We start from the raw sequence: 16,962 nt of genomic DNA on the forward strand, positions 1-16,962 counted from the left end.
AGTTTCCTCATCTGTAAAACGGGTATTAAAAGCCCTCTCACAAGGTTGTTGTGAGGATGCGATGAGATGGTATGTAAAAGTGCCTGGCTTCTAGAAGGTGTCGACCATCCTATGTGCAGGACTGACCAGCACAGTGGGCAGAGTGAGTCCACCCCCAGGTGCCAGGGTTAGTGGTTCTCCCTCATGCTGGTCCACACACAGTCACTTCGTGGCTGAAGAAACTGAGGCCCACATAGGTTTTGCCACAGGGTCAAGGTCATATAGGTGGTTGGCAGCAAAGCCAAATTCTGGACACTCCTTATCCCAATCCCAAGCCTCTGCTCTCTCTACTACACCCATTGCTTCTCTGGAATTCTCCCTGGAAATCAGTGAAAACCTTCCAAAGAAGTAGCTGAGAAAAGCCAAAGACAAACAGACTCCCCAGGTCACAGTTTGGCTGGTTATCTCACCAACCAGAAGAGTGCTCTCATGAGCTGGAGCGAGTTCCCACCGGGGCCCAGAGTGCAGGGAGAGAGTACAGGCAGCGGAGGGTGGGGAAGAGAGGAGAGACTCAGAAAGAGGAGCCCAAGAGGAGGGATGACTCAGGAGTGAGCTGTCAGTCAACTGGCCTTGGTCCTACACTTAGGAGGCCGTGTGGAGTGAAAGGAACAAGGGCCATGGAATCGGGGAGACCTGGGGTCAAACACTACGTTTGCTCCTCACTGACTGTGTGACTTTGGGAAGGTGATTTAGCTTCTCTGAATCTCAATTTATTTATTTGGAAAATTAGGCATAATCAATCCACCCCCCGCCCCTTCCATCTTTGCCTCTCTCTCTCTGTCTGTAGGTTGTTGTGAGGATTAAATGATACATGAGATAATTGATGCAACACATCCAACGTGGTGTCTGGACAGAGTAAGCCCCCCTGAGTGCTGCTTCCTTCTCTTCCACACAGTTACCTCCTCTAACTGCTAGGAGGATTAAATTAGATAAGATGCTTGCTAAGCAGGACTTCATACAGGTTTGTTTCCCACCCCCTTCTCTTAAAAAAAAAAAAGGGGCTCCCAAACTAGCAAAGGTTCCTCCTGAGAGAGAGAATGGAAGTAGGCGATAAATTGCCTCATTTCACTCAGCGACTGTTTCCCAAATCTCTTCTGCTACTGCTGTCCTCTTCAGCGTTTACCCGAGTTCTGGCGTACGGTTGTAGAAAACAGATCCTTTGATGGTTTTGTCAAAATATCTTGGGAGCCAGAGGAATGAGGGCCAAGTTAGTCATCCTTTGTGCAGCTACAATCGGGAGGGGATGTTTATCTTGCCCAGCCAGACCCTGCACTAAAATATATAGTACAATTAGATGTCCTTGAAAAATATGGATTGTGGGTTCTCTGTAACCAGGGTTGGGCAAGTCTGTTCCTTTATGAATCTATAAGTATTCATCAAATGCTGGAGGTGGCCACTGAAATAGACTCTGGGGGCCCAAGTCACAGATGATCATGGCCATGATGGGTGAAGAAGGGTGCAGTTATGGTGGCCTAGATTAAAGACTCGATGCCAGCACCATCAATAGAACTTTCTGGATGGAAATGGTCTATTTCTGAACTCTCTGATATGGCAGCCACATATTTGAGCGTTTGAAATGTGGCTAGTATGACTGAGGATTCAAGTTTGTGATTTTATTTTAAGTAATTCATATAGCCACATAAGGTTAGCAGTGACCATATAGGGCGATGTAGCATTATACAGACTGCAGCATCCCATGAGCAGCCGCTTTCACATAGGTGGGAGTCTCATCTGGGCATAATTTCCAGCTGTACCCAGGGTAGCTTGATGTGACCGCAGGGATGTGACTCCCCACCAGTGAGTCAAATTAGGCTGAGCAGATTAGGACTTTGCTCCCTGGAAGGGCTGAGGTGGATCTGGGGAGAATTTGGAGGGCCCAGAGAAGAGGAGGGTGCAGTGCACGCTGCAGCTCATCACTGGAATCTGTCTGGGGCTGGAGGTTTGGGTTCGGACCAGTTTCAGGCAGTCTTGTCTCATAGTCCCATCTCCATATCACTGGCCCCATAGATCTTATCTTCATTGGATATCCCTGGAGCAAGATGAGACGCTGGTGATAAAGAGACCCAAGTGTTGTCGTTAGGGGAACTACTGACCGAAACTGCCCACCCTGGCCAGACCCTAGAGTAACCATTTGCATGAGTTATCTTACAACATGAGGTCCTGGTAAGGAACGTGGAGCTAACAAGCCACCACCAACTGAAAGAATTTGGGAAAGGTCAAAAGGAGAGAGGAGACACCAGTCCATGTGTCCTACCAACCTCCCAGAATCCTTCTCGCTGGAATCCATCTTGGCTGAGCAATGCGTGCACCACCAGGAAAGACCCTGAGTCAGAATGATTGGCCAGAGACAACCCGGAAACTAACCCCATCACCGTAAAACCCGAGACTGCGAGCCATGTGGCACAGCAGTTCTCCTGGGTTCCCTTACCCTGCTGCTCTCTGCCTGGGCGCCCCTTCCCAATAAAGTCTCTTGCTTTGTCAGCACGTGTGTCTCCCTGGACAGTTCATTTCCGAGGGTTAGGCAAGAGCCCACTCTCGGGCCCTGGAAGGGGTCCCCCTTCCTGCAACATTGTCTCCAAGGGACTCATCATCTGTCTTCCTGGGACAGCATTTAGCATGCAGCTTGTGGGAGGGGGTTGGTCTCCCCTGAGCCCCCTGAGGGAGGGCCTCTGCCTACCCTGGCTCTATTTATGCTTGAAGAATAAATGATGGCCTGGCACAGTGGCTTTGGCAGCTGCTGGGTGAGATAGTGATGCCCTAATGCGATTCCTTGGTCCTCCTTCACAGGAAAGGGGTCCCTGTGAGTTCACACCAGCACCGTGTGGTGATTGGGCACCTGGGGTCCTGGGCAAAGGGAAAAACTCAGCCTGGCTTGTGCCTACTGCTCTTCCCTCCCCCTCTTCCTTCTCTTGACGCTCTCGCCTCCCTCCCCCATCTCCACGCCCCCCAGGAGATGACCTCGGGCAGGACCCAGTCCCTCACTTCAGATGCACAGCCCTGCCCTGGAAGGTGAAAAATGATGCTCTTTCTTTCCAGCTGACCGCAAGGAGAAAGCAAGATCCTCCCCCACCTCTCCTCCTTCCCTCGCCCCCATAGACAGACCATGGGCAGGTTACCAAGGTACAAATCACTAGACTAGTTGTTTGGAGGCCTGGGTCTAAATGCTGGCTCTGCCCCCAAGAATTCCTCTTGTGTCCCTGGGCAAATGATTCTCCTGCATCTGGGCCTCTGTTTTCCCATCTGTGAAATGGTGGAGTTGAACAGTTTTTTGAAACGCTAACATTCCAGGATTAAAGTAGATCTGGTAAAATGTGATTATCTGAGAGGCTTAATCACTCCAGGCAGCTTTGCCATTTAAAAGAGGAGCTGGTTAGCCTGAATGAGTGTCTAATTGGCAGCCTGCGGCGGGGGCGCTCCCTGAAGCAGGAGGCCTTCCAAATCCCCTCACCGCGCCACGGGTGCCACGGGTTCCGCCACCCCTCAAGGACAGACAGCTGAGGGGACCCTCTGCGCCTCAGGGAAGAAAGATTCCGCCCTCACTCCAAGTGCTCTCAGAAGCTATCAGACGCTCCATCTGATTTCTGTCATTCCTGGGACTCAGGGAAGGGAAATCTGGCTGGAGAGCAAAAGTTCAGATAAACAGAAGAATCCTGTGCCTAAAAAATAAGCCGCCTGGGAGCTTGAACTTGGAAGTGTGGTAATGAACGGAACACCAGCCTGGGAGTCAGAGGGACCTGGGTTCCAGGCCTCCTTCCAGGCTAACCCTGCCAACCTCGCTTGGCTGCTGTGGGCACCATGAGGAGTCGATGGATACATGTAATGTTTTTGTGTGAAACGCGGTGCAAAGGCAAAGTGCTACTGACAGCGTGTTCACCTTCTGCATACAAATATCTGCACGGTAACAAGCAAACAGCACCAGGCTTCTCCCAGTGACGTGAGCATGTGCTGTGAACAGTAAGATGCTAAATCATTCCAGAGCTGTTTTAAGGATTAGGCAGAAATGTTAAAGGCAACAGATGTTGGCTTGTTCCCTCCAGGAGGATTTAGGCTTTAGTGGAGTATTTCTCTGCTGGCTTCAGCCCAAATCATGGCCACAGCCCTTTCTCTGACCTCCTGTTCAACCCAGCAAGAAGAAGGGGCTCAGTTTCTCCCCTGAGGTTGAGAAGCGGAACTTCTTCTAGGGAGGGCCTCAATAGGACAATGATCTCTTGTAAGACGAGCTGATTCAAACATCAGGGGAAATGAGGAAGCACAGATATAGCGTGGAGCCCAGGTTTTTCCTGGAAGCCATGAGCAGAGATGAAAGCACTGGCTTCCAGTCTGAGTTTGGAGAAGTCTCCAGGGCCCTGTACAAGGAGACCTGGGTGGTCAAGGTAATTGCTCAAGGCCTTCTGGATCTAGTATTCTAGGGGACCATGATATTGGATGAAGTACAGCCAACCCAAGGATTGTTCCAGAAAGTATCAAGCTTTCTCCTCCAGCACTTGGCAGTGAGGAAGCCACATTCCTGGGTGAAGAGAGAGGCTGTGTCATCATCACGGTCTGGAATCTGTGCAGGGTCAAAACCACTAAAATAACAGAGCCTGAAGTAGTTCCAGCAAAAGACTTCAGGGACCTTCTGAACCTTCAGACAAGTGGCTGCATTCTGCCCTTCTGAAGGCTCTCCTGCACTCACCTTTGAACGGGGACTGGGCTCGAGTCACCAGGAAGAGGCTCTTGCTCTTCTTGCTTTGCTGCTCCTGGCGGGCATAGTAGCCCAGCGTGTTGCAGCGGCCCTTCTTGCAGCTCAGGCACAGGCCCTGGCTGAAGCTGTCCATGTCCTTGCATGGGTAGGCCATGCTCTGCATATCAGCGTGCAGCAAGGAGTCGATGAAGAGGTGCACCGACCGCTCATGGGCACATTTGATGGTCTGGGTGATGGCTGGAACACAGGGCAAGAAGGACATTAGCATCCCTTTATCTGAAGGATCACCTTGTTTCTTAGTGCAGAGTACCAGCACATCAGGAAGGAGGAGGAGAGTGCTGAGGTCAACCCGCTGACTACAGTGGGTGTGGTAACTGACTGAACACTACACAAAGGGTAGACCCCCTGCAGTCACTTAGTGTGGAGGCATCATCTCAGGCTCCAGGGGGCTGCTGAGGGCACTCTGTATGTTATGGTAGGTGTTTTAATAGGATCCCCAAGTCACTAAAAAAATATTGAATTATTTAAGCAAGTGGGGTAGTGTAATTCATTTTGGAAATATTTTAATCTCAAATGGTTAAAAATGCACAATTGCTGATGCTTTAAGGGTGAGTTAGCAGAACAGGCTTGTGCGGAATGCCTCTTTTCTTAATAAAGCTGGGTAAACCAGTGCCCAGGCAATCTTGGGACTTGGCTTATGGTCTGGTGAGAGCTGAGGCCTCCCCCACCATGTCTGCCTTCTGTCCCAAAGCAGCCACTGCATGCCCTAAGATAACTGGCCTGTACAACCAGCATGGGGATTGGCTTCAAGAAGGACATATCCCAGTGACCAGGTCTGAACGGGCCTAACCCAAAACAAGTTTAGGAGGTTTATATACCAAGGATTTTGACCTTTTTTGGGGGGGTTTTGTTTTTGGGTCTCCAAATCTTAACAATCTTTAGTAAAGTTTTCTCTAGGAATGTTGAGGAACCACCACGAGATGTGATAAGAACCTCATGTGAAGGTGGAGCACGGGTAACTTTGCCAAAAGCTGTTTGCCCAGGATTAGTCATCTCAGTTCTTGGTCACTAGGGGCTATATTTGTTGAGCACTCACTATTCGGCAGGTACTACACTGAGTGCCTCCCCAGATCTTCAATACAGCTCCTTGAGGCAGCTGTTACGAGTGAGGAAACTGAGTTTCAAAGACATTCAGTCACTCACTCAAGCTCACCTAGCCAGGAGGCGGTGAGGATGGTAAAGCAGTTACCAACTGACCAAGTTAACATGTTCACCCCAGAATGGGATCATTTGCAAACATAAGGGTGAAGAAAACTGAGAAAAACCATACCAAGGGTGGGCAAGGTAAATAAATATCCTTGGTTCCATCATTCTGAAGTGTAGCACAAAAGACAAAATGGCAGTAATTGGTCAGAGATGCATTTACCAGGCAACTAGCTAATAAACACCATCCTAGGGGTCTGTGTTGAGCTTAGGGAGGGTGTAAATCTGGGAAGAGGGCTGGATGGTCACCAGGAACTGCTGGTGACTAGAGGGCGATGACTGGAGAGAGATGTAAGGAATGATAAGGGGAAGTTCCCAGAAGGTTCTCTCAGGCGTGGCCGGGTGGAAAGCTGGGAGTCCAGCCAGAATGAGATAGTATCCAGTGTGAAGGTCATTCTGATACAGGAGATGTGAAGGTGGTGATGTAATCACGAGATAGTGTGTGCTCAGCTCAGTTTCAGATGATTGGGGCAAGATGGTGGTATGCGGGGGTCGGGGGGGTCTCCAGTTGGCTTAGAGTGAGTTGGCATGTCTTAATCAGGATATTATTTTACAATAATGAGAAACTTGGAATGCCTATGAAATGTATGGTTTTTGCTCACATTTCTGTTCTTTAATCCAGGGCCTGTTATCAATGTGCGTGTTAATGTTTTGGTTTTAGGGTTTGAGAGAGAAGGGGGATCACAACCCAGATAATGCCATATTCAGTTTCTGCCCTGAGACAAAGGAAGTCACAAGGACCTATTTAGAGCTGAACATCTAATTGGAAGAATCTCAATAATGAATGTCCTGTAGGGTCAGCTGATTAAACCTCATGGGGGTTGGAAGAGTTCTTCCCACTCTTGTGAAACCAAGGATCAAGAAACCATGATCTATTAAGTGGATCATCATAGGGCCCAGAATAGAGGAAGCCCCCTGAGTGAGGAAGCTTCCAGAGAAAGAGGAAAAACCACAGGCATCAGGGCTCAACTTTCAGAAGGGCTGATACCCCAGGAGAGACTTCGCTGGGTACACTGAGTGGGGGTAAGAAGCGGGGACTCCTAGTGGTGCCCCTCAGCTCATCCTCAGCACCTGAGCTCCAGGGACCACTGCCTGTTAAGAGGAAGGGCTTGGGGGGAGCGGCAGCCCTCACCTACTCCCACAGGCCCCCTCTCTGGGTGGACTTGGTGACCATTCACCCTGGGCCCCACCCTTGCCAAACTCTTCTCAGAATCTTGCAGATTAGACACCACTGGATCCAGAGGCCCCATCAGTTGTGGGGAATGTAAACCAGCGTAAGCTAGTGTCTTCTTTCTCACCGTTTAAGCCGTGCTTGGCAATATGTTTGTAGAGCTCTAGGAAGTGGCATCCAGGCTGGTAGGAGCCCCCGTTGGGGTAGAAGTCATAGTGTGCTATGGGCTGTTTGATGCCCACACTCAGGCCTATGTGCTCCTGGGTAAAGGTGTGAATGGCGTCCACGAAATTGGCGTCATCTGGTGAAAGCCGGTCATCGGGGGAAGCTCTTTTAAACAAAAGGCCCGCAGCATCCAGCCCTAACAGGAAAGCAAGGGGAAGGGTTAGGTCAGAGCAAGAGGAGAGGAGAAGAAATGCTCTTTTTACCTTTTTCATGTTATTACACATTCATGAGCTAGCAGGAAGAAGAAAATCCTAGGGCATAATCTTTCTCTCGAAAATCTTGCCATAACTTTTTCGCAGTAAAACTGTAGTAATTCATGGCACTAAAAATCGGACATGGGCTGGTTATTATCTATGGGGAAAAGAGGTTTGCAGGAACTATCCAGTGGTAGAAATAAGGTTATAAGGGAATGCTTGATTTATTTAAGCCAATCAATTTTAAGTACCTCTCAAGCTACTTTCAAGAGCATCTGTTCGCATGTAAGAAAACCACTGTGCTTATTGTAAGTAGTTCTAACCTATCCATCAAAGAAAGAATTTATTTGCCTGCACGTTGTCAATAATTTCCATAAACAAGCTGGCTTTTCCCTACACTAATGTCATTTCATTGGAATGTTCAGAACCGCCTTGGGACATTACTGTCCTCTGGGAAAAATGTTGTGAGCAAATAGGACTGCTCACAGCTCTGGTCCTTAAGTGACAGATATGTTTGCATGAGACAAGTGGCAGCTCCTGGCTGATGGTAGCTGGGAAGTATTTATGCACTCAAGGTTTTTTTCTCTGTCTTTCTTCCTTTACCTTCTCTGGAGGACCCTTTGTTGTCCTGTATCAGTCCTGGCTTCCATCACTGTTGGGGGTGAAGGAATTGACAGGGGACCGTGACAGTCCCTGCTCTCTAGCCCTCACCCGTAGTTACAAATAAAGGAAGCGATTTATATTCCTTTCTTCGTCAGGCTGACTATGAGATGACAACAGAGTAATTAGCGGTCCTGTTGCTTCTGATATGTGTGGGCCTGGCTAATAATGCCTGATGTGGCCCGTGACACCAGCCGGCGTGGAGAGGGTCCTGGGCCCAGTGCCGCCTCTCTGCAGTTCTGACTTAGCCTTCTAGGCCTGGTTTGTCTGTGAAGGACCTCACTGGACTTCTGTGGAAGGTTCTTGTGTGGGAGGTCTGCTCACCCCCAGGCTACTGAGTGTTAAATCATGGAGGGCGCCAAATACTGATCCATGGATCAGGCCTCCCCCGTCACCAGCAAGATGAAAAAAAAAAAAAAGGACCAGAAAATGAGTTCTCATCACGACAAATTTGCTTCATTTAAATGTCTGCCATTATCCCTATCTTTTTTCAGTGTTAAAATAAATCTCTTCTTTTATGAAGGAATGGTAATAGTAGATAGTAGTTGCCAAAAATGTTCTTTCTTGATAAAATAGAAGGTCACAGCAATGTTATTCATCTTACATTTTGTTTGAATTGTTTTCACTTGTGAAATATTGTTTTAGCCTGATGGGTCTTGAAGGATGAGTAGGAGTTTGGTAGGGAGACTAGGGCTTGGTTTTCCAGGCAAAGGGAAAAGTGACTGCAAAGGCCCAGAAGCACAAAAGGCCATGGCGCGTTTGTAGAGTGGAGAAAAATCTAGTGTCACAGAAGCCTAGAACTACAAGAAGGGAACAGTGTGGGAGGAGAGGCTGGAGAGCTCTGGGGACACTACACTGAGAAGGGCCTTGTCTGGGCCTCCTGAGTTTTACCCTGTAGGAATCAGTGGGCCTCAGGGACTTGGCTGATGAGGCGTGTTCTTCTGACTGTGACTCTGGGGCAGCAGGGGGGCATGAGGTTTGTGTCAGGGCAGCCTGGTAGGAAAGGCCTTCTTGTGTGTCTTCAGCTCTTCCTGGGTATCTAGGGGCCTTTCCAAGGTGGCATAGAGCTTGGGGTGAGGTTTGTGGTGCAGAGATCCCTCCCTCAATCCAAACGGGCCCCAGAGTAGGACCCACGTGTTTCACAAAAGTGAAAACTGAGGTACAAACATGGCTGTTACAGCAAATTTAGGGCTGTCATTCTTTAACTCACGTTGGGCTTTTAAAAGTATAGGTTGAAAAATAAACTCTTTCCTGCTACAAAAGTGTACACAAAATCTACTTTTTAGGACCTATTTGGCAAGACTGTGAGAGACCTTTGTTTGAGGAAAGGCAATAGGAAGTGAGGCTGTGATTTGCTCTAAATTCTCTTGGAACAGCAGTCTATGACAGCGGTCATGTTTGAAATAAATAGTGCTATAAGTCCTCCTGTGAACTCTAATACAGCTTGAAGGAAGCTGGGGGTGGGTTAATTATGAGACCGTTGGAAAAGCAGGTCCTTGCTCCACGCCCCCGTGCAGCTGTGAAGATTATAGCTGTTAGTTATCAGGTGTGGTTACCTGTAATTCTCCCAATCTTGTGCTTTCCGCTCATGTAACTGCCAGCGAATCCTGAGACGTGTGCACCCAGGCTGTACCCAATTAGATGAACATTGCTTGGAGAAAAGTGAACAGATTCCTGGAAGACAGCGGTGAGATGGTTTCAGGAGGGGAGAGAGCTGCCTGGATAAAAGCCTTTTGTGGGTGCAGCTTGTTCTAGGCTCTCTCTGTTCTTTGTGCCTGATCACAAGTAAGGTGCTTAACTCCTACTCAGGACCCCAACTGGTTTCTCACCTTGCTGACTCTGTCCTGTTTCCTTTCAGGCTCAGCTACCTGGGTCCCTGCCTGGTGATGCTGCCTCCTGTCTGCCCATTTTTACCTGGATGTTAATGCCTTGCAGGAGTGATCTCATTCATGTGTGTGGGAGTTTGATAGCTTATAGGGTGTGTTTAGATCCCTTAGCACATCCAAAGAGGTGAGCATAAAAGGAACAGTGGATGGAGTAGTGGGGGCAGATGATTCTATAAAATAGGGCTTTAAGGGAGGCATTTGAGAGACCGCTGGGGGTCTGGTCTCTGTCCCATGCCTTCCCATTCCTGTGAGCTTAGCAGAAGTAGTTCTCCCGTCTGGGTTGCTCTAGGAGACCAGCTTAATTCACTCAGTCTTAGAGGAAGGGAGAGGACGGGAGAGAGGGGAGGGCAGGGCAGGTCTCACCTCCAGCCACTGGAGAAGGGCCGCGATCTCCTGGCCGACGAGGCGGGTGTTGCGGACAGCAATGGAGTAGTGGGTGTGGGCCAGGGTGACCCATTCTGCCAGCCCCACATTGACTGGTTGGGCCAGCTGAGACTTCAGCGCGGCCACCATCTGCCAGATCCAGTTTTCCAGCGAGGCTTCCATCTGAGGGTGGAACCACAGGGTCATCAGCTTCCCAGGGAGGGAGGGGGGAGTGCTATGCTAGCTCCCTCTATCTACCTGCTCACCTCTTTCCTTCTCCAACTCTGGGCTCATGCTGGGTCCTTCTCTCCAAGAGAAAGGGCTTAACCTGGGGCTTCTCAGCCTCAGCACCATTGACATTTGGGGCCAGATATTTCTTTGCTGTGGGAGCTGTCCTGTGCACGGTAGGATGTTTAGCCGCATCCTTGCCTCCATCCGAGAGAGGCCAGCAGCACCCCTCTCCACCCCCTCCCCAAGCTGTGAAGACCAAAAATGTCTCTGGACTTTCCAAATGTCCCCCAGGGGGCTACCCCTAGCCCTCCCTGTGCTGCTGCACCTCGGGGTCACACCCGCTGTGTGCTGCTTGCCTTAGAGGGGGTAGGACTGTGAGCTGGACAGTAGGAACTCAATAACAACTGAGTTGACTCATTATGGAGAACTGTTCTGTGTATGTTCCTTGTATGAGAGCCAATTTGCAGGGCACTCCCAAAGGGTTCACAGCACAAAGACGTTTGTGCTGTGTCTGGAAGGATAAATAGGGGTTCTCACGGAAGAATCCAGGTGGGCAGGTGAGTGTGGCGGCGGTGGGTGAGGGTATCTAGGGCACTCCAGGTGGAGGAAGAGCATGGGCAGAGGTGCAGAACCACAGAAGGGCAGTGCGGTCTGTCTGGGGAGAGGAGAAAAGTCCGGTGTAATTGAAGACGAGAACACAGAGGTGAAGCTGGACAGCAGTACTGATGGTTTGGCTTGTGAGTCTGGGTAAGATGCATTCATTTAATAAATGTCTTTCTACCCAGTACCTTCTATGTGGATGTAACACCTTGGGTTCAAATCCAGACTCTCCTAGTTACTAGCTGAGTGACCTTGGGCAAGTTATTTAACTTTTCAGTGCCCCAGTTTCCTTGTCTGGAGAATGGGGATAATAATAGTGTCCTCCTTCCAGGATTGCTGTGAAGATGAGATAAGTTAATAGATGTAAAGCATTTAGCGCCTGGAACATAGTGAGGACTCAGTAAATGTTAGTTATTGCAGCTGCTGCTGTTGTCATTATTATTATTATTACCAGCAATAGTAGATATATTCCAGTCTGCACAAGATTTTGAAAACAAAGAACTCATTCTAGTAAAAGGATCCTGGTAAGAGGACCCTGCTATCTTCATGTCTGTAAACAAGATATGAAGTCAGCCATTACTTCAGCTAACAAATATTTTTGGAGCACCTAATATATAATGGATCCTGTCCGGCGGGAGATGAGGGAAGGGATACTCTAGGCAGAAGTCACAGCCTGAGACAAGAGGAGAGGAGTCATGTGGAAGGAGCTACAAGAAGAGGTAAGGGGGAGGCAGGGAGAGTGGCAGTGGAGGCAGGGAGAGCCGGCCCTGCTGTTTGTGAGGCTCTCAGCTCAGGTCCCTACCTCAAGTCAGGTACCAAGTCCCCAGCTCTGTTCTCCCCAAAGCTCTGCTCTGGATGCATTCCCTCCTTCCCAATTTCTTTTCTCTTTTTCTCTTGTAAGGGAAGGTCCCTTTGGCTAAAGCAGCTGAAGAGATGGAATGTTCTTCCCTTACAGTAACTTTCCTTCTAATAATCCATCCTTACCCCTTCCACTCCTATGGAAAAGCTTTCCATGTCTGATCGTTTTTTTTGGCCGTGCCATTCAGCTTGTGGGATATTAGTTCCCTGACCAGGGCTTGAACCCGGGCTACCACAGTGAAAGCGCCGAATCCTAACCACTGGACCGCCAGAGAACTCCCTCCATGTCTGATCTTTAGTTTCCTTTAAGATAGGTTTCATCTCAGGGTTCTACCCTCTGCCTCCAATTCCATGCTTTTTTTTTTTAAAGAAACAGGGATGGAGCTCCTAGCTTAGCTAGAGAGAGCTGCAGTGAGGAGATTGCAGTGTGAGGCCTGCTGTGTGATGGGGACCCTGCCAAACCCATCCTTGACAAAGGCTTGATGTAATGGAGTCTTTGACACTGTGGGCTTTGGAGCATGAGGGTTCTAGTTTTGGAGTTCTGTCTACTGAGGGCTGTGTGACTGTGGTAGCTGCTTGACCTCTCTGAGCTGCAGTTTCCTCATCTGAGAGATGAGACTAACTTAAGTGGCCGTGTAGGGAGGCGGGAGGCTTAAATGAGCTGATGTCTAATGTAAATGGCTTAGCTCCTATAGGGCCTCATCTGTGTTAGGTCTCTTCTCTAGGGGCAGGAAAGCCCCTACCACCTTCACTGCCAACCCTGTGCTGTGGTGGAACACCCCCCGCCCTTCCCTAGGGTGGGGCTCCTTTAAATCCTAGGAGGAAGCTGCTGGCAGGCTACAAGAGCCTCTGTGCTTTTCTGGGATGGCAAACCCACCTTGTGGCTACACCCACATGGCGTCATGTGGTTCCCATTACCCCATGAGGCCAGGCATGGGGTCTGTTTTGTTCATGTGGAGGGTATGAGTGAATACGTGTTGAAAGAGTGGTGGTGGGCCGATGGGCTCATTTTGCTCTCTAAGCTAGGATAGACGGGGGTTGCAGAGTATTTTTCAATTAGATGGTAGGGAAAGGGTTTCAAGTCATGAAATAGACCCCAGATTTCTGGAGGTTTCACAGTATGAACCAAGCTGCAAATCGTGGGTGGCCTAGAAACCAGTAAGGCAGAATTTCTTCTTGGAAACTTTTGTTTGACTTCAATCATTGCCCACAATATTCTTTTCCCCCTTCTTCCACAGTAATAGAATTTTAGCATCACTAAAAAGTTACACTTTCTCTAAGAGGCTACATATCTTAACCACCTTTCCCTCTAGGTATGGGCAAATGGATGTAATTGGAAGCATTTCACAGATGCTTCTGGGAAGCTAACCTAAGAAAACACACTTATATACCAAAAGCCATTGAATTGTACACTTTAAATGGATGAATTTTATGGTATAATGCGAATTATACCTCAATATAGTTGTTTTTTAAAAACCCTGCTTTTTTACTTTTTTGTGTTTACATTTTACTACCTTGTGCTACCTGGGATGCAGATGTGATAGCTAGTGCTCTAGCTGCCATCTTGGATTATGAGGATAAGGACCATACTCTAAGGATAGCAGAATAGTGAGCAGGGAATGAGCTGGGTCCTTGAGGACTTCAGTGACCAAAGCTGTTTATTCAGTTTTGGATGACATATACTGGACTGTTGTATGAAATGGAAAAAAACTTCTGTTTTATTTGAACTACTGCCAATTTGGATTTCTGTTATTTGCAGCTGAATTTAACCCTTACAAATATAATATTTTATTGGGAGACTATGTCTTCTGGCTTCCTACCTCCTCTTGGGAAACATGCAGATTCACCTTCATGAACTGCAATCTCTTATGGGCCCTTATGTGCTATGTGACCTTTTTGAGCCACATTTTATTATCTGAAATGTGGAGATAATAATACTTTCTCTGCCCTGCTTACTCATGAAATTGAGATAATCAATAAGATAATGTGTGGGGAAGCACTTGGAAAATTAGAATGTACTTTAAAAGTATTATGCATGAAGTTGTTATCACCAGCTCCCTATCTTTTTATTACAATGGAACACACTAGGGAGGGAAACAAAAGAAAATGTAAAAGTACAGAGAAAAAAGGAATGTCAGCATTTCCTACCAACCACCCGTGGACTATCATCACCAGAGGCAGAGAGGAGTTGAAGCCGCACTGCTGTAACGTGTCTGAGTGATTGAGCCGAATCTGACAGCCCTTATCGGTTTCTTCTTTAAAGAGCAGAAATCTGGTTCTTGTCTCCTGTGATGTTTCCTTTGTTTCAACGGCTCGAGATCTCCTTCCAAATGACTCTGGAAGATAAAGTGGAGACAGTGTTTAACCTGGCACCTGTTCCACCTCTGCCAGCTCTGGGACAACCCAAAAGTTTCTAAGAGCACTAGGCAGCGGGGTTACTGCAAGGCGCTGGAGGTAGGCATGGGCTGTGGCTTTGGGGAACCCCAAAGAGCGTTTTATTTCCAGCAGAATGGCCATTTCTTTCCTGGGAGATGATGGAGGGTGACCTAGGAGGACCCCACATAGAGGTGGAGAGGACCAGATCCTCCATCCTGCCATCCCAGTGACTATAGGATCAGCCAGTCAGACACTAGAGTAACTCCAGGACAGTGGGAATATGGGAGAGGCAATTGGGACTGAGGTTCAGAGAGGGTAAGTATTTCGCCCAAAATCGTGATGCCAATAAGTGGTAGGATTTGGACCCTGTCTCTCTGACTCCAGTTCCCTATATCCCTATGCTAGGGAGACAGCACATAGAGCATCTTAGTTTGGTGACACTATGCATTCTCTCCTGTGGCTCAACCTGTTCTCACACATAGTCTTGCATTGACCAGGTAGGACTGGGGTGGGGAGGATCACAGAGGGAGTGGTGGATTCTACTTGATGGGGAGTGGCATTCGGGGAGGACTTCTCAGGGAAAGTGATGCTCATGCTGGCCCTGAGGGATCAATGAGGGCTTGTGTGTATGTGTGAGTGGGTGGAAGGAGTAGGGCTTTCCGAGCTGAGGGAACAGCTGAGTAAGGGCTCAGAGGCATGGGACCTTGTGGGTGGAAGGAAGCTGAAGGCTGGGAAGCCAGAGTGTGGGGGGCCCCTGGATGCTGAGGAGTCGGGACTTTATGCTCTAGATGATAAGATGCTGCTAAAGAGTTTTCAGCAGAAAAGGATAAATGAATATCCACCCAGAATCCTTCATAGACTGTGCGAGGGTGGGGTAGGGAGAAAAAGATTGTTTTTATGATTACGCCTTCTGTTGTTTTCCTGAAAGGCTATCTAGCTTCTCTTTGTGGGGAGCCTCACCCTGACTCTGAGACACTTTGTGGAGGATGGGCAGTCACCCAACTCTTTGAGGCAGCCCAACAGCTGTCAAGACCATGATGTCAGTCAGAGATACAGCTGGGTGGAGCCTGAGGGAGGTGCCATGTTCCCCAGGTGTTGCATCCCAAGATGGGTGACATCTTTTCTGCTAAGATTAGGAATCAGACCAAGAGCTGGGGGAGGATGCTCTCACAGTCCATTCCAGCCGAGGGTGGGCTCCCCTGTGGCTGAGGGGCAGACACAAGGCCATACCAGCATTTTTGATCAGTGAACTCAATTCAGCCCAGTTACTAAGAACCCTGATCATTCTTTCTGAGCATAAAGTCATTCAGGCTTCTCAGACAATAAGCCTTGGGCTTTTGGTTTCAGGGGACACCAGGACAGAGAGATGATGAAACTACAAAGTGCAAGGGGAGGTATTAATGAAACCAATTTTCCTACCCAAAGGTTATTAATTTGAAAGGTTATTAATTCCCAGCAGAGGGCAATGATTTTTCACTATGATGACAGAATGAAATGCATCATATTTTATTAAAAGGAGATGAGAATGAGAATCTGAGTAACTTCTCTGAGATAAGAAAATTTCTGCCGCCCAGTTTGACTTTCCCAAGCTTAGAGACTATCTGAGCTTGTCCTCATTCCTGCAAGTATAATCCCAGATCGTGCTCCCCACCTCATTGCATGCACTGCCCCCCTGGTCTCTAAGTCAGAAACCCGGGTGTCATCTTACACTGTTTTAGCAGCCATCCAATCAGTCCAAAGCTTCAGGTTCCCAAATATCCCTAGAATCCAGTGTCCTAGCTCAGGTGCACATTGTTTCTTGCTTGGTTTATTGCCACAGCTTCCTAACTGGTCTCTCTCTGTTTAATCTCACCACCCTCCCTCACAATGCTGCTCAAAGAATCTTTCTAGAACAGAAATGACTATTATACCCGTTAGTATCTTTAAGCTTCTTGGTATTGCAGCCAAGTCCATCACCTGAATGATGATCCCTCATCCCTCAAATCATCCCCTCTCTACGCTCTCCTGCTACCCCAGACTGTCACTAGTTCCCCCCAATGCCATTTCACATCCCTGCATCTTTGCACTCTCGCTTCCCTCTCTGCTGCTCCCCTCTGGTCCATTTGTTAAAATGGAACTCAGACATCACCCCCTCCAGGAAGCTGTCTCCTCTAGCCAGAGGTAATTACTTCCTCTTGCTGCCAGCACCGTATTGGACCCCTGATCCTAAGGTAATTTATTTGTTTGGATGCGTGGTGTTTCCTCCACCAGGCTGTGAACTCACGGAGGACAGAGCTGAGGATGCTTAATAAGCGATGAGTGCACGATGTGGTATTCTGTGGGGTCCAGGTCTCAGATCAAAGGTTATCATTCGATTTGTCAGCCCTTTATGAATTGGAGCTCAAGGTAACTAATTTTCTTTTATTCAGTGAC

At 48.4% G+C, this 16,962-nt stretch overlaps 1 protein-coding gene across 1 annotated transcript in view; it reads right to left on the reverse strand.

Annotated features, from left to right (window-relative positions):
- Positions 1–16,962, reverse strand: part of LIPC (lipase C, hepatic type) — a 172,836-nt gene that overhangs the window by 13,061 nt on the left and 142,813 nt on the right. Inside the window, exons 4-8 of the mRNA XM_061182074.1 lie at positions 14,323–14,510; positions 10,486–10,668; positions 9,793–9,910; positions 7,285–7,518; positions 4,715–4,960 (exon numbers count right to left, since the gene is read on the reverse strand). Of these exons, the coding sequence (XP_061038057.1) occupies positions 4,715–4,960; positions 7,285–7,518; positions 9,793–9,910; positions 10,486–10,668; positions 14,323–14,510 (969 nt within the window). The remainder of the gene's footprint in view (positions 1–4,714; positions 4,961–7,284; positions 7,519–9,792; positions 9,911–10,485; positions 10,669–14,322; positions 14,511–16,962) is intronic.

This window comes from Eubalaena glacialis, chromosome 2, assembly GCF_028564815.1.
Source record: "Eubalaena glacialis isolate mEubGla1 chromosome 2, mEubGla1.1.hap2.+ XY, whole genome shotgun sequence".
Lineage (NCBI taxonomy): Eukaryota > Metazoa > Chordata > Mammalia > Artiodactyla > Balaenidae > Eubalaena > Eubalaena glacialis.